An 18,798-nucleotide genomic window follows, 5' to 3' on the forward strand; every position below is an offset into this window, starting at 1 on the left:
AGTCTAGCTTTATTTTTAAAAAGATTTTACAAGTCTGTCAACCTCAAGCATACACAGGTGAATTATTCATATCTTCCATCAGATGAAGTTTACAGCTTCAATCCCTCTCAGAAAAATACAAGTAAAAAATAAATCTTTTTCACATATATTTATCCACTATATTACTCAGCTTAGTTCTGAAATTTTCTCATAAATACTTTCACACCGCTGCTAGCGGTAGTACTGTTGCCGGGCAGCTGCACAGGGCTCTACTTTTACACGTCTGCTTTACTTTTGCTAGCTCTCTGGTTCGGCTCCTAGGTCCAAATCTTATAAAGGAGAAATAAAGGTTAACTGGGCTGCCAGAAAAGCCCACTGAATGCATCCTGTAGTGCTCTGTGACAAGCAAGAGAAGAAGTATAGCCTCCAGCAAGGTCCTGTGGAGAGGCAGCTCTGACATGGTTTAAATACCTAAAACAAAACAAAAAGTGTAGCATTGATATAGAAAGCATATATAAATTGGTAACATTTTTAAAAGCAATAATAAAACTGATTCACGTTTTAAAGGGGAATTCTGAGATTGAAATGTTCAGACTTTATAAATGCATTATTACCCTTTAAAAAGAAACATACCAACTATATATAGAGTGCCTAAACCAGTTCAATTGTTAAACTAAATTATAAAGCAAATTACATTAAGATCTAAAAAGAGCTCTCAAGGAGGTTTCAAAAATAATACTTGCTATTAAAATGTTCACTGTTCCCAATTTTCAGAACTTGTTTTGTTGGCTGTTGTTTGGGTACCTAACTGCTATTGTCCTCCTGGCATACTCTTTTTTTTTTTTTAGAGATTTTCTTTTTTTATTTGACAGAGAGAGAGAGAGATAGGGAGAGCAGGAACACAAGCAGGGGGAGTGGAAGAGGGAGAAGCAGGCTTCCCACCAAGCAGGGAGCCCGATGTGGGGCTCGATCCCAGGACTCTGGGATCATGACCTGAGCTGAAGGCAGACGCTTAATGACTGAGCCACCCAGGCGCCCTGTCCTGGCATACTCTTAAATAAATAAATATACGGTATCATAATACTATTGTATTATTAATATTTTTACATAAATATTGACTATTTTACATAAATATATTCTGAAATAAATATTAAATGGAGGAGGGGAGAGGAGAGACTATACTAGTTACTTCAAATTTACTTCAGCATTACAAAAATATATTGTCTCCTTCCATGCAGGAAGTGAAACCTTAGACAATTACATGCCCAAGAAATCTCCGACAGCCTGAGTTCAACAGAATGTCCCAATTAGTAAATACAGAAGTCTTTTGAACTGATCTCAAAAGACAGTGTGACAGACACCATTTTTCTTCAATCACACATATATTATTTAGCAATTAAAACTTTCTACCTTGATAAAGGTAAACAAACAGACCTAAAATATGGGATAATCCTAGCCAAAGAATGTCAACTTGTTAGCATGACTAACAGCACTATTGGAAAACAAGTATTTCCAGCCTTGCTTTAATGTCTAGTTTAAGAAACCACATTGTTTCTTCAGGCCTCAGGAAGTAAAGGAGCTTCATCCGCCTTAGAATTACGGTTAAAGCAAATGAATAAATCAGGTACCAGAACATTTTAATAACTTGGAAACTTTTCTACTCATTCATTCAAACTTCCTGTGTGTCAAAGTCTTGATGCATGAGCAACTTATTATTTCTAACATAATAACAAGTCTGTTTTTCATTTGTATCCATGTTTAATAAGGTTGTGTGATTAAAAAATATATGGCAATATAAGAGGCCAATAGAAAAAGTGGTCAAAGTAAGACACAGGATAAGCTCCTGGAATTGGCTATAATTTATTCACACTACCACAAATCAAGGTGTTAACTCAATTCTTTGCTTCTCTGCCAACGGTGAAAGGGGAAAGTGGAAGGAGAAAGGAAATTAATATTTATTGAGCAATGATCTAAAACTTTTTTTTAAAAAGTAGGCTCTATGCCCAGCGTGAAGCCCAGTGCAGGGCTCAAACTCATGACCCTGAGATCAAGACCTGAGCTGAGGTCAAGAGTCAGACGCTTAACTAGGCCACCCAGGCACCCCTACAGACTTTTGGTACTATACTTATAGCAGTAAAAATACTTGAGCATGTATCTCTAAAATTTGTGTACTTATTTATAAATCATATACCTATTGTATTAATACATAGCTAATATAGTATATCATTATACATAATATACTAATATAGAAGCATATTATAAAATATATATAAATATTTAAAGGAGGAGATAAAGCTATTTCAACAAAAGTTCTAATATTTTCTCCCTATATCCCATCTTATAAATCTTGACGGGATGCATCCCACTTTCATTGTCAAACTCTTGATAGAACCTTAGGTCCCATGGGACTTAAACAGGGATTCACCAAATCTACCACATAGCCAGAAAAAGTATCTGCTTATTACATCCCAGGACACAATAAAATGTCCACTGTTAAGATTATGATGCATGAGAAATGATGTAAATTAAGTCATCTCACAAGTCTAAAAATCAATCTGGAACAAGATAAAATCAATTTCTCTTCCCTGAGAACTCACTATCACACAAATAAGTAATATTTAGTAATATTTTTACAAGTATCTTACAAATGAAACATTCCATTCCTAATATAAGTTTCCAAGTAAATTTTATCCATACACCAGATACCGCTATATTTTTCCTTTCCTCAGACCCTCAAAAGAAAAGCACAGTCTTAGCTCCAATGGCTGTTCATTCATGGCAAAAATCAGGTACCACAGTAGAATGTCTGTCAACCTTAAGAAGCCAACTATCATAAACAGAATTGGTTTTCATAGCTGTAATGCAAACCACTATGCAACTAGTTGTTTTGATTCATCACATTTTGGTACAACTTGCTTCTGGGAAAGTTGAGTCATACCATCTCTGGCTTGGCAATTCAAGCATAAAGTTGCAGTGTACATACAGCTTTTTATATGTTATCCTGAGAAACCTGAAACAGCTGCATGGCTGGCAGGAAAACACAGGACCACCAGTAAAATATCCAAAACAGTTGCATCTTTTAATTTATGACTGTGCACTGTTTCCATAAAGAGTATATAAAACAGTTCAACTTTTTATAGGTAAAATGTAATAAACAGTCATACTCATTGATGCCATAAATGTGTAAAAAGAGTTTATTTAAAATGATTAATTAGTGTTTGAAAATAGTAATTCTTGAACAGTCATAATCCAGAGCAATGAGCAAATACTTTAAAATTTTAGTTATTAATGCTAAGTTGGAGATTCTTACTGCCAAAATCAAGTCAATTAAAACTTCTTTGCATAGCACTGAAGAAAATACATTTCCCTTCTAGCAATCATTAAACATGTCTGTGAGTATATTCTTTAAAGACCTGCTTATTTACATTACTGTTTTTGATCTCTAGTGCTGCACAAAACAGTTACTGTTAAATATTTCATTCTATTTTCACCATGGCAACCTACATTAATTCCAATTTAAAAAAATAAAACATAGTTTATTCTTGTTACTCAACTGTAGGCTTTTATTTTCTAGGTATTTTAACGTAATGTTCTTAAACCCTTTAATTATTGTGGTACACCGAAGTATTTTAAAGGATCTGCCACATTGAAACCACACAATGAGAATTTAGCGTTTTGCCTACTTTTTCACATTAATTCACATCTGTGTTGTTTTAATTCTTTCATGACCATTACAAGTACATCACTGAATAGGATTCCTGGGGTTTCTGGCAAAGGTCAGTATCATTCATGTACACCTTTATAGAACAGAATGAGGAAGAAGTCTTAGCCAAATTTATTTCCAAAAGTCAAGCTCAGTTGGATTTTGGAGCCCGGAGGTAATTGCTCTACTTAGCCAATCCCAGGACAGTATTTCGGTTTTTCATAGGTTTATTTTAAATACCTGTAAATCTTATAAGCAGAAACCAGGAAAGAAAAAAAAAAAAGCTTTGCTTATTTTGGTATCTATACCTTATTTTTACTGAAAGCAGACTAAACTCAAAGCTTTAAGAATCATACCTTTGATTATTTTCTTAATAAGACTAAAAAAAAGTATGTTTTCAAAAGCAAGTCTAAGATAATTCCTGTACAAAGGGCATCTTGTGCCCTAATTTATACTCTGTCTAAAGTTGCCTTCCTTTGCCATTACCCATCAAAATCCCTTTCAAACAGACTGTGGAGGAGGGGGAGGAAAAGGAGGCAATGGATCCTGAGAGAGGAGTAAGAGAGGATTAAGCATTTGAAAACCACACTTGAAAGTTTGTTCCTGAACTTTGATTTCCTGCACTGTCATTTTCTTCTGTTACATTTAGCAGCTTTTGCTCCCAAAGAAGGTGGTATAATTTACACTTAGCTTCAGACAGACTTCATTTTCTCAGTTCTTTAACATAAGAGAGTTCCTCTGAGATTACTCTTTTACTATTTCCCTTCCTTTAAAAGCCCTATATCGACCATCTGGCTAAAGTCTTGGACTCAGCTCATTTTAGTGCTATTCAACAATGCTTTGAGTTCTCAGCTGGGGCAGAGGGCAGGGGTTGTCACTCAAGACCAACAGGCAGCACTCTTCCCCTCCAGTCATAACCTCCGCATGAAAACCCGTGAAACACTTTGGCTCTAGAGAATCAAAGAATCTTGGAATTCAAATTGAAATGAAAATGTGAAGTTCATATTAGTTTCCTTCACCTCAAATTACCAGGACCAATGGATGGTTAAAAAAAAAAAAGTCCAAGTTCTTAACTCCATAGTGTTTCTCTAGAGTCAACTCTAGAGATTAAGACTTTCTTTTTATAAATGGGCCCATTTTTAAGCCTGAATTTAAAGCCACCATGCATTAAACAGACCAGTTCCAAGTAGTTCTTTCTGCCTCCAGCCTACAAAATTCAAATCTAAGTGCCATTAAGAGACATGAGCCAGCTGATCTCAGCTGTCAAGACCAAGAGCTGTTGTAAGAAATTCAGCTAAGGCTATAAAATATTTACATTAACAATGTGAAGTGTATCTCAACAGATTTAAAAACAGAGCAACAGGGTGCTCAATTATCACTAAAAAGCAGAAACATTATGAAAATGGAGGTTAGTGCTCAGGTGTCCTAAACCAATCATAATGTCAGAATAACGGACAAACTGTCTACAGAGGGAAACTGATAATCATATATTCCAACATAAATGGGGAAAGCACTTCAAGTCAGAACTACTGTCCATAATTCTATGGGCAGTTTGGTTATAAAATACCAACCAAGGCTTCATGAACTCAAACCAAAATATCACAAACTTCTACAGTCATTGTATTACTCTTCACTTCATTATCTAACCAGCAAATGAAAAACTTGAATAAACTATTAAAGCTATTTTCAGATCTATACTAATATACTTGGGAATCTAGTAACCAATTTATTCCAGACATTTAGACCAACTGAACAGCAAAGCTCAGATTTGGAAATTAAAAGCCACATGCGGTGCCCAAGTGTACAGCTGAATACAGATTGCTCAGATAAGCCTTCCTGAATTACAACTGAAGTAAAGTGTGCAATTTATTGCTATCAAATAACACAGTGGGCATTTTTAGGACAGGGTAGCTGTTACTGAAAGTTAATGTAACTACATAGTGAAAGGAAAAATGATTGAACACATAAAAGAGATACTTAAGTTTAACATATTCTATGAACAATATTGTTGGTAGTTCTGGATATCTCAAATGATAGACCTCTAAGGATACACTCCATCTGTATAACACAGATAAGTACAAGAATATCTCAGGAATCAGGTGCTATCAGATAAACTTGAATACAGCCATGAAAATAGATAATACACAGTAGCAATAAATCTTAAATATATTCCTCAAAGTCAGAAGTTTATCTCAGTTATAATATGTTTGGCTAATTTCAGTATCGTTCTTATATGCTTAAATGAGATTAAGCAGAAAACTGCTATAAATAATGTTTTTACTTATTGATTCTTAAAACATTATGATACTCATGAATTTATTCAAGATAACCTGAGAGAGAAGGCAAAGTTTCATGAAAATCTAAAAATAACAAATCATATCAGAATCATAAAAATAACAAATCACATATAGATTTTGTATATCCCAGAGAGGGACAAGAGCCACCACTTCTGTGGTGGAAATATAATAGAGATCATAGAAATAAATATCCTAGTTTCTGATTTTAAGTTCCTAAAAATTCTAGTGCCTCATTCTGGCTTGTCTAATGTAATTTTTTTACTGTGAATTCCATGTTAGTAACACATGTATGCCAGAAATTCCATCATATCTATAAAGACAGGGTGGTAATTTTTCCCCAAGGGTGGGAGAGGCAAAATGCAGAAATTCATATGTATGCAGTGTATTCCTTCTTAAAAAAAAAAAAAAATACTGAGTATCTACTGGGTGTCAGGTATTGAAGCAACTCTAAGAGTAAAACAGAGAGCAGCCTCCATTTTCTAATGGACCTTGTAATTCAGCAGAGGAAAAAAGATGTTAAACAACGAATATTATGAATGAGAAAGTCAGGGCTCTATCAGTGTAGTTTAAAAGGAAGCCAACATGAACAAGTTCAGAAAAGGTCTCGCTAAGGAAATTACAGTCCCAAAGGATGGCTTAGACACAAAGGATGAGGAAGAGTTAGTTAGCAACCCAGTGGAGGGAAGAATGTAGCAGCAAGGAGTCATAGCACATATTGAGAATATGGAGGAAAGGTGGCTCAGGATGAGGCTAGAGATGTTGGAAAGTATTCAAAAGAAATGTTAAGAACTATGAATTTTATTGAAAGAGCAACGGGGGGCGGGGGCGCCTGGGTGGCTCAGTTGTTTAAGCAACTGCCTTCGGCTCAGGTCATGATCTTGGAGTCCTGGGATCGGGTCCCACATCGGTCTCCCTGCTCAGCGGGGAGTCTGCTTCTCCCTCTGACTCTCTCCCATCTCATGCTCTCTCTATCATTATCTCTCTCTCAATAAATAAATAAAAATCTTTATTAAAAAAAAAAGAAAGAAAGAAAGAAAGGGCAACGGAAAGCCACTGAAAAGTTCCTATTAGGAACCTGATAATGTAAGCTACTTTGGCTACACAATGGATGGAAGAACAGGAGTCAATTACTGAGAGACCCCTTATAGTTTCTCTATTCCAGGCTTAAGATCATGGTGCCTGGATTAGGGTGGCAGCAGAGGGAATAAAGAAAAGTACTGTTCAAAAGACATTTAAAAACCTGGGGAGAGGCACCTGGGTGGCTCAGTCAGTTAAGCATCTGCCTTCGGCTCAGGTCATGATCTCGGGGTCCTGGGATCGAGCCCCATGTCGGGCTCTCTGCTCAGTGGGGAGCCTGCTTCTCCCTCTCCCTGTCACTCTCCCTGCTTGTACTCTCTCTGTCAAATAAATAAATCTAAAAAAAACCCAAAAAACCCAACTGAGTAGATATGGGAGCAAGAGAAGGGGAGAAGACAGTAATGGCAAAGGCAACTTCCAGCTATCTAGTCATATGGAACAGGGAAAATGCCCTCACAGAGACGGTGGGAAACTGGAGGAGAAACAAATTGGGGTGGGAGAGAAGAGAACAGAAAGATCATGAGTTTAATTTTGGACTTAAGTCTGAAGTGATTATAGAAGAGAGATACAGAGTGGCAGCAGGATATATGGGCCAAGTGCTAAGAAAATTATGGAATGAAGGTAACAGTTTGGGAGTTATCAGTATTTAGATGGTATTTGAAGCCATCAGGTAGATGCTAATATTTAGGGAGAGAGGACAGAATGAGAAGAGAAAGAAGGCAAAGACCTAGAGAACAACAACATACAATGATATGACAAAAGAAACCATGGTGATTAATTTTATGTATAAACATAAAATTATGTTGAGTGAGCCACAGAATGCCCAGATTTTCTGGTAAATCATTTCTGTGTGTGTCAGTGAGGATATTTCTGGAAGAGATTAGCATTGGTGAATTGAGGAAAGCAGATGGCCCTCCCCAATGTGAGTGCGTATTATCCAATCTATTGAGGACCTGAGAGTAACAAGAAGGTGAAGAAAGGTTGAATTCACTTTGCCTGACTGAGCTGGAACATCGATCTTCTCCTGCCCTTTGGTGCTCCAGACTGACATCTACACTATTCATTCTCTCTCAGGCCTTTGCACTACACCACTGGCTCTCCTGGGTCTCCAGCCTGCAGACAGCAGATCATGGGCCTTCTCAGCCTCCATAATCACACGAGCCAATACCTAATAATAAATCTCTTTCTCTTTCTTTCTATCTATCTATCTATCTATCTTTCATCTATCATCCATCTATCTCTCTTATTGGTTCTGTTTCTCTAGACAACCCTAACTAAGGTCATGATCTTGGGGTCCTGGGATCGAGCCCCATGTCGGGCTCTCTGCTCAGTGGGGACAACCTAGACAACCCTAACTAATACAGAAGCTAAGATATTTTGAAGCGAAGGGTATGTGTTCAGGTGTGGTAAATGCAAATGCTGCCATCCCCTACCAATACCTCATGCACTCTCTTCCTGTAGACTTGCAAAGGAGGTAGAAGGAAGGTGTAAGCTGCTTGGAAAGGACTCAGAACCTGCTACTTGTGCCTGACTCCTTGAAATTTTGAAGAGATGATAACAGCAGAGACAGAGATGGGAAACCCATTGGATTTCTCCATCTAGGGGCTCCAAAGGCTCTCTTCATGATATTTATAGCAGTAATGTTTTTTATAGCAAAAGAACAAAAGAAACAATCCAAATGTCCATTGACAGGAATATGGGCAAATAAATACTGTACAGCAGTGAAAACAAAGGACATATAGCTTCATGCATGTATCAACACTGCTGACTCTCACAAACAATGCTGAGTAAAAGCAACAACAAAAAATAAGTTACAGAAAATATCTACAGCATGGTCCATTTACATAAAATTCGGAAATGCAAACTACACATGGAATATATAGATATGACCGAACTATAAAAAAAAAAAAGCAAGCATATGATAATCAGCCTGTTCAGGGTGACTGAATCTCTGATGTGAAGTGGGACCACAATGAAGAGAAGAAAAATACACACAGAGAGGGCTTCTACAGCATTGGTTATGCTCCATCTCCTAAGTTAATGAGTGGAATTCAAAATACAGGACTTGAAGGAGTAAAGGAGGGAGAAACAGTGAGAATGGAAACAATTCAACAATTGTTTTATTATTACTCTTTGTAAAATATATATCATATATTTTTTCTATGTATGAAATACTAAAAAAAAAAAGTAGTGCAAAGAGCATAGTCACAGCTTTAACTGCCATTAATCCAGTAAATAACCTGCATGTAAACACCAAACCATTCTTAGTTGGCCTTGGTTTCATAAAATATTACTACTTTGATTCCATTTATAATAATTCATGTTAATTATAATTATTCATCTTAAAATATGTTTAATACTGCAATATGTTGTGGGGCCCCAGGGTGGCTCAGTCAGTTAAGCATTAGACTCTTGATTTCAGCTCAGGTCATGAACTGAGGGTCACGAGATCAAGCCTCACCACGGGCGTGGAGCCTACTTAAGATTCTCTCTCTCTCCCCACCACAACCCCCATGAGTACAAGCTCTCTCTCTTAAAAAGAAGAAAAAAGGGGGGGCACCTGGGTGGCTCAGTCGTTAAGTGTCTGCTTCGGCTCAGGTCATGACCCCAGGGTCCTGGGATCGAGCCCCACATCGGGCTCAGCGGGAAGCCTGCTTCTCCCTCTCCCACTCCCCCTGCTTGTGTTCCCTCTCTCACTGTGTCTCTCTCTTTCTGTGTCAAATCAATAAATAAAATCTTTAAAAAAAAAAAAAAAGAAAAAGAAGAAAAACCTGCAACATGTAACATTCATACTGTTCTCTGTACTGGTTTACAAGCAAGGTCAATATATTAATTTAAGATGGGAGAAGTTAGTAAAATCAGATTTATTTGCAAAGAAACCTTTGAGGAATATACATCTAATAGCAAACCTAAGTACTGATGAGTGGTTAAAAAGCTGATCTACTAAAGCAGCAAAAATAAAGTGGCAGATGAAATCAGTTAAGTGGTCAAAGAGACTTCAGCCAAAGCCCTGATAATCAGGAATTTTCCCCCACGATAATGCTTCAGATGTCTATTTCTTTACCAGAATGAAACATAATGTGCTTTCTGTGGCTAATATTAAGGTAACAGCCTAGATGTATAAACCAAATCCAATTCCTCTCCCTGTCCAATGGTAGTTAAACACCCTCCCAAGTTTGCAGAAGAACTCTCCCCATTGGTGGTGTTTTTTTGCTGAGTGCTAACTCTCAAAATATAAACAACCTCAGTCTTCTCCCCTCTACCATTCCGTTTTCTTCCCTGTACCCAACATAAATACATAAGGACATCATGGTTTAGTAGAAAGGACAAAGATTTTGGAAACAGATACATTTGGGTTTGAATCTCTCCTTGGACAATTCCTAACATTATGATTTGGAAAGTGCTTTAATTTTTCGATCCTCATTTCCTCATCTGCAAAAGGGAGAAAATAAAACCTCATAGTAATTTTCGGAAGATTAAGAAAATGTATCTAATACATCTGGTGAAGAACAGATATTCAATAAAGTATATATCCCTGACCACCCTACTTAAATTTTCTTTGATACTCTTAATACAAAGTATACTCTCACAAGGAACAGGCCTTTCACAGCCCAAATTTTCTAAGTGTTTTACCTTCTGCTAATTAATATGTACCTCTCCTTTGCCAACTCTGTGACCTTACTGTCCATTCCCACATCTATTTCAACAATAACAGTGTTGCCTTCTCTCTTCCCCCTTTCGCTGTACCCTAAGTATAAAGATTTAAGTGGAGGTTTTTTATTTTTTAAATTAAACAAAAGGTAGGGAGTAGTCCTGCTTGTTAATCTTTTATCCCAGAGTAATAGAATAATAACCCAAGGATGCTAATACCTTCATATTAAAAGGCAAATGGGAAAAATTTACATACATACATATACATAATACCTTTATATATACATAAACATATTTGTACAGATCTGTATTTCACAAATACTATCCACACCCTAGTTTTATTTCAAAAGTGAAACTGCTACATTATTTCCACTCTCACATCCTGTATTTTGACTCTAATCACCATTAAGTGACCATTGCTCCGTCCTCAATCCTCAACATCTTCCTCTACCTCTCTAAATCTGGAGACAGCTTCCAGCTGTAAAATGGCCTTAGCCTATGACTTCTGTAACATATAAACCTATAATTTGGGTCACACTCCTACCACTTTCACACAGGATTCCTCAAATTTCTCTTTATCCACTTGCTTCCTAATTACTAGTTTTCTTCTTGGCTTTTCTCATCTTCTTGACTATCTCTGAAATGTATGGCTTCATTTATTACCTCTGTTCTACTAAACCTGCAAATCTTATCTTTTGGTCTTTTGGCCTTCTTTGTTAGTTACAGCCTAGCATTTTTATTTGCTTGGGTGGCCTTTCATACTTGGCTGTCCCACTGGCACTATAAATTTAATATTTTCATAACTGAACTCATCTTCCTTCACAAACCTAGCCCTCTGTCTGTGTTTCTTAATTTCTCTTAATAGTTTCAACATACTCCTAGGGTCATCTTGGAATCCTCTTCTCCCTGCATACAAATGAGAAATCTGCATCACAGTATCTCTCTACAAACATCTATTTACTTCTCACATCATCTTCATGGCTGCTACCTAATTTTAGCTCTTTTTTACATGGAAGAGGTAAATACTCTCTTAACTGGTCTCCCTATTTCCAGGATGTTCTCTCCATTCCAATCTATTCATGGTTATCAAACTAATCTTCCTAGGGCAAAGCTCTGCATCTCTCTCATACAAATAAACATTCATTGGCTCCCTGTTGTTATGTAGAATAAAGTCTAAGTTCCTTAGCCTACCATTCAAGGCCTACTGTACTTGATTCCAACCCACCTTTCTAAACGTATTTCCCATTAATCATCTCCATGTACCCTGAATGTAAGCCAAAACCAACCATGAGGTTTTCAGTTTTTCTCTACGAAAACCTCATAACTACTCACTTCATACCTTTGCTCAAGCTATTTCATTATCTTGGAATGCCCTCACCATTGCCTGTCTCTCAAAACCATGGTTCAAATGTCAACCCCTCAATTCTGAACAAAGACATTAAAAGCTTAACTATGCCACACAGATGTGTTATATGTGGAATAACAAAACAAAAATAATAAAATAAACTAAGCTTAAAAGCAAGAAAAGAAACTCCAGGTGCCAGAAATTATACAGGAACTCAAAATCAGAGCATAAGCAGAGCTTGAAGTTCAGGAAGATGCTGGGTACCAGTGATTCAATACCCATACAGTGACAGGAGACAGGCCTCAATCCTGTCAGATGTAGGAAGCTAGAACTGGGCTTGGCTCACTGCATATAACCTGGATCTACAAAATGTTGTCCCATCTATAAAACAACTTGTAGGAATATTCTGCTCACTGGCCTGGGATAGTCACAACAAAGTCTAGGGGCATGGACAGAAAAGAATCAAACATAAAAAATCACAATACCCGAGTCTGTTCCATTCCCAAGAAATTAAGAATAATAATATGTCACTATCCAGTGAAGCCAACAGCAGTTTGGCCAAAGCAAATAATCTCAATCCAAGGCTCATGGGAATACAACACCCACTAAAAAGAGATACACAGTTGTTTAAAAAAAAAAAAAAAAGGAAATAAGCCTCATTTATTAAGAGTCAGAAGACACAATCGATGGCAGCACAACCACACCCAGATAAGAGAAACTGAAACTTATTTCATGTTAGAAGAGATGAGTAAAGAAATAAATGCCATAAGACAAGAAATCAACAACATGAAAAGAACAAGCATTTTCTTAAAAAAAAAAAATCAAACAGCAATTGTTAGTATAAAAGTCTCAATGGACAGGTGAAGCAGTTGGTTATAGATAGATGGAGAAAAAAATTAGTGAGTGAAAGACTATGTGAGGAAAACATGAAGAATTTAGAGCTCAAAAGAAGAAAAAGGGAAATTTCAACAAGAACATTAAATCCCAAGGAGAAGAGCAGGATCTAAGGAACAAAGATGACGAGACAAACATACCACCACTACCGCTACTACTGCCACAAACTGCTACCAAGCGGGAAAGCAGAAGGGGAGGTCTCAGGTGAGGCATTCCAAGGCCTTTGTTTTGTTCAAAACAAGGGCGAGATTTAACCTTTAGAACTTGAAAGTAACAGCTGTTAAGTCTGGGTGACATAATATTTAATATATATTACATAAATAATAATATTACTCTCTGTACGTCTCTATGTTTGAAATATTTAACAGTTTCCTTAGATTCTACCTCCTCTGGATTGCCCAGGTGGAATTACTTCTTTGCTCCTCCTAATCTGCACTGCATCTTATTTTTAAGTAAGTACTGTGGCAATTTATAGTTACAAGTTTCCTGTCAGGTAAGTTTCTTGATAGCAAGATAAATACCTACTCACTAAACAGCCATTACTTTTTTAAAAATCATCCTAACTTGTAAGCAGAGAGTATATAATTTTTTTAATTAAATAAAAATTCTGGTTAGTTAAGATACAGACCTAAAGAATGGCCATGATAACAGAGGGCAAACTAAAATACAGAGGATATAAAAAGAGTTATCACCACAAATTACGAAGATGTGGAGGAAAGACAGCATAGGATTGAATGGAAGACAGACTGCACATCAGTCCCTAAGGAAGATGAGATTTCCTGGAAATCAGAAGATGCCTATAATAATAACAGAGAGATGGGATACAATGTATAGTGTAAAGTGACTTTATTTAAAACATAAATATGAGCATTTTCTTAAACAGGTATATCTGAAAATTGTTTGAGATTAAGATCCTCTGTCTCATAACCTAACATCTGTGTGTTAACCAATTTTATACTTAAAGATACATAACATGATGGAATATAGCTATGAATGCAAAGAAAAACAAGAAAATCAAACAGAACTAAACACACCCAAAGCAAGATCTTTTGTAATATATTTATTTTTCCATTCAAAGCACCTTCTCAAAAGCTCTATTTCATACACTGGAATCTGAATCATGTCAATAACTTAGATAAATCTCTAAAGCAAACAATAACAAGCAAAGACAAAGTCAAGTGGATAAAAATAACTGACGTTTTCTCTTAATTATGGAAAATTCTACTTTCTAGCAAGTAAAAACAGGTTCATAAAATATCTACTCAAGGGACAAGTGACTATGAGTAGTAAAATCTAAAAAAGCTCCATGAATCCTGGTTTAATGCATAACAATTTGAAGTTTTTAAGAAGCATTTTTAATACTTAAGCCCACAGAAAACCTGCACTTTCTTCCAAAAGCTAAATCACAGCATCGCTTTGGGAAAAAATAATTCATGCCCATTATCGTAAGTAATATGCTAATGCAATCAGTTTTACCAAAAATGAAGCTTTTCTAGAATAGAATGCTTTAAAAGACTAGTCAGTTAGTTGGTTAAATACCATTTGGCCCAAAACCTTCATGTGTATAGAAAATATTTTCCTCTTACTTAAAAAATTATAGCATTATTTTCAGTTTTCTGTTTTGCTTCCAGACTACATTTTTTGGCAATGTGTTAATAACTCTGCACATGCTGGTATAATATTTTAAGTAAAAACACATCCTAATCAGTTACATATGACTTATTTTGAAAATCAGAAGTTTTAACAGTTTAAGTGTATAGAACCTGCTTCAATATTATAAAAATTGTTACAGTAAACCTGGATTTCTTATTTTATCCCCTTAAAAGGTTAAAATAAAGAAAAGAACCCTACTGTTTCCTTGAATTCTACCTTTTGGGGGAAAAAAATGTATTTCCACCTGTCATTCCAAAGTTAATAAAATAAGGCACAGTTTTCTCATCCCTAGATTATACTTTGGGTATGTGTCAACAAAAAGTAAAAAAGAAGCAAAATCCAAACTAAGATTATTCCTGATATATTTTGTCCCTAAGCCTCCATTTGCAAAAACTAAGGTATTATGGAACTAAAGATACGAAAAATTTTAACTGAAATTATATAAATACCAAGGGGATAAAATCCCATCATTTTAAGATGGATTTAAGATTAATCAATCCTACATGTGGTTCCTGAAAATAAATTTTAAATGTTTTATAAAATAAATGAGAATAGTGAGTAAAGACAGTACAGATAGTACAGTAAGGGAAATAATGCAGAATCCTAAAACTGGAAGAGAACATTTAAAACCATCTTATCCCACTGCCTCATTAACAGATAAAGCAGCTGATACTAGATCATGGTTAAACATTTTTATCTTCTTGGAAAGAATTCACTTATTCAATGAATATGAATAAATCTTGAAAACTTACAATGTGTTAGTATTATGCTAGGTGTTAAATGAGAGAACAGTCTTTGTTCCTAAGAAGCTCAAAGTCTAGTGTGAAGAAAGACATGAAAATAAGCAATTTTTAAATGTAAACAAACCAGAAGTCTCAAGAAAGGAGTGTTTGCAGAAGATATAAGTTAATATATGAAGGGAGAATGATAATTTGCCATGTAGATCAAGCGGCAAAGAGGGTATTCTAGAAAGGAGAAGGGTATACGATGCCTAGAGGCCTGAGAGAACATGGTATATTCTGAGTGTCAAATCTGAAGGGACTTTACATGTCTTGAATATTTCTTAAAATAGATAATGGGCACCCATGAAAATGTTAGTAGCTGAGTAATGCAAACTGACCTGAATTTTAGAAATCTTCGTACAAGAGATGCCTGCGTGGCTCAGTCAGTTAAGCGTCTGCCTTCAGCTCAGGTCAGGATCCTGGGGGGAATCCTTGCTCAGCAGGGAGCCTGCTTCTCCCTCTGCCTGCCATTCCCCCTGTTTGTGCCTGCTCTCTCTCTCTGACAAATAAAATCTTTAAAAAAAAAAAGAAATCTTCGTATGGAAAGACAGATTAGAAGAGAGGGTGAAAAGGAAGCACAGTAAATGACTATGAGCACCTCTAGGGGCTATGACCCTAAGGACCTTAATTGTCTAAATATATGTGAGACTGAAGCAAGAGGATATCTTTAACAACTCCCAAGTTGGGCTGGGCTAGGAAGTTTCACCACAGCAGGATATACAACAGTTAGAAGACGTTTCACAAAGAAGCTAAGTTCCACTGGGGATATAAAAAAAAAAAAGGTACTTGTCAGACACACAAGTAGAAAGATATGTCCAGGGTCAAGTTGGAAATCTGAGTTTAAAACAAGGAAAATTAGTACAGGCTTGGAACTTAATATAAATCACTGTACTTTTTTTTTTTTTTTTAAGATTTTATTTATTTATTTGAGACAGAGAGAACGAGAGACAGAGAGCATGAGAGGGAGAAGGGTCAGAGGGAGAAGAAGACTCCCTGCTGAGCAGGGAGCCCGATGCGGGACTCGATCCCGGGACTCCAGGATCATGACCTGAGCCGAAGGCCGTCGCTTAACCAACTGAGCCACCCAGGCGCCCAATCACTGTACTTTTTTAAGAGAACTTCCCAGAGTCCTTGGGTTCTGAGTAAGTGCCTTCAGGGCGTCATCGAGGGCAGAATGGGGAGGAGAGCCAAGCTAGATCTGTCACCTCCACTGTAACAGAGTAGTTATGCTTTCATCTATTTTATATTTTGAGGTCCTAAGTAAGATTTTTTAAAAACTATTCTGTTTCTTTAAAAAGTTTGAAAACTGAGGGCTGCTGGAGGGGAGGGGGAATGGGGTGGCTGGGTGATGGACACTGGGGAGGGTATGTGTTGTGGTGAGCACTGGGTGTTCTATAAGACTGATGAATCACAGATATGTACCCCTGAAACAAATAACATATTATATGTTAATTTAAAAAAAAGTCTGAGGGCCCCTGGGTGGCTCAGTTGGTTAAGCGTCTGCCTTCGGCTCAGGTCATGATCCCAGGGTCCTGGGATCGAGCCCCGCATTGGGCTCCCTGCTCTGCGGGAAGCCTGCTTCTCCCTCTTCCACTCCCCCTGCTTGTGTTCCCTCTCTCACTGTGTCTCTCTCTGTCAAATAAATAAATAAAATCTTTAAAAATAAATAAATAAATAAAAATTAAAAAAAGTTTGAAAACTATTATAATATAGCTTTAGAATCAAACAGATTTGGTATTAAATCATGACTACCCCTTAGCAGTAGACTCTGGAAAGTTACGAGTTGTTATAAATTATCAGGAACAACGTGAAAGAAGTGCCTACAACAGAGTCTAGCACACAGTAGGTACTCAATACTGAATGAGACTAAAAGATCAATGAAGAACCTTGCACAATAACAACTTTATTAAGAAAGAAGAAGAGTTAGCCAAAAAAGATTTAAAAGAATTCAAAGAGGATGAAAGAAAACCAAAAGCCAGTCATGTCACAAAGCAAAGGAAAGACACAGTTTGAGAAATATTACAGGTAAAATAAGATAAAGAATGCAAGAACCCCACCAAATTTTGTAATTGGGAAGTCAATGGTGAATGAGCAAAATCAGATTCTAAATAAAAGTCAAGTTGTTTAAGTTTAGGGAATTAACCAGAAATAAGGAAGTGGAGATAGAGATAGCAAGCATAAAACTTCTTCCAACAGTTTGTTGTTGAATATGGTACAAAGGGCAGTAGTTAGGGGAAGATTCAGGATTGACAAAGCGATGAATATCTTTCAAGACGGAAATTTGAATATGTTCACGTGGTAAATTAAAGTTTCAGTGCAGAAGAGAGGATCTGAAAGAGCGATGGAGACCAACTTGATGGTGTGATATCCCAGAGTTGAAGGGCAAAGTAGCCACATAACATAGACAGCCGGATTAGCCTCAGATGCAGGATAGGCCCCCTTGCCTCTAAGGAGGGACAGGAGTTAACAGTGGCTGCAAACAAAGATAAGCTTATAGTTAGGGTGTGGCTTTTGAGAGAGAGACTTTCTCTGTGTACTAGGTTGAAAGATTAGCTGCTAAATGTGAAAGAGGGCAAGTGGGAGTGAGATTTGAAAGAGTGGTGATCTGGGAAAGGCACTGCAAGAAAAGAGAGAAGCCAGCAACGGATATGTAAAAATGACTGCTGAGTGGCTCCAATCTGCTCAGCTCAGTTGTATGATTTTCTTCAGCTGTACTCAGAACAAATTTAACAATTCATATATATATTTTAAATTTCCAATTACTCTGTGTATTAAATGTCATATACTGTCACAATATAATTAAAACACTAAAAATACTCATGTGATCTTGACTTATTAAGGATAATGTACATGCTTATAAAGGAATATTAGAAAGTGCCTCAATGGCCTATGCCATTCTTGTCTTATGGTTACAGAGAAGAATGACCAAAGATTCATTTAACCTTGGGTCTGGGCTCATATTGTAAAGTGTTCCTTAGAAGAAATCCATTTCGTATTCAAATGTATTCCAAATAAAAATAAGGAATATATGTATTGATAGAATTCCTTCATACAAAGATCCACTATCTTTTTCTTGGCAAAGAGCTCTAAACAGAGGTCAAAGTACCTGACTACTATCTTACATATTAAGTTTTCTGTAACACATTATAGACTCAAAAGATGGATTTTTAAAAATGAAAGTGCTATCTGTGTTTCAAAAAAAAGTTTCTGAACACAGTAGGAGGCCATAGTTTTGGGAATATCCTTACTCCTAATGAAGTTTACCTTGAAAAAGAAAAGTACACTGCTGAGACTTGATGAGTGAAAGCACTTGAGCCTACATGATGATAGTAAGTGGTACTTAGTAGCTTTGAAACTCTGATTCATGTCTTCACATTAGCTGCTTAATTACAGACTGAATTTTTCATTAGCTGACCA

At 36.5% G+C, this 18,798-nt stretch overlaps 1 protein-coding gene across 2 annotated transcripts in view; it reads right to left on the reverse strand.

Moving 5' to 3' along the window:
* MNAT1 (MNAT1 component of CDK activating kinase) overlaps nucleotides 1–18,798 on the reverse strand; it is a 206,105-nt gene continuing 187,307 nt past the window's right edge. For both annotated transcript variants that reach the window (XM_021701441.1, XM_044918080.1), the window contains one exon: nucleotides 1–450. In XM_021701441.1, the coding sequence (XP_021557116.1) occupies nucleotides 330–450 (121 nt within the window). In that variant the 3' untranslated portion in view covers nucleotides 1–329. The remainder of the gene's footprint in view (nucleotides 451–18,798) is intronic.

The sequence above is a fragment of the Neomonachus schauinslandi genome, chromosome 9 (assembly GCF_002201575.2).
Source record: "Neomonachus schauinslandi chromosome 9, ASM220157v2, whole genome shotgun sequence".
Taxonomy (NCBI): Eukaryota; Metazoa; Chordata; class Mammalia; order Carnivora; family Phocidae; genus Neomonachus; species Neomonachus schauinslandi.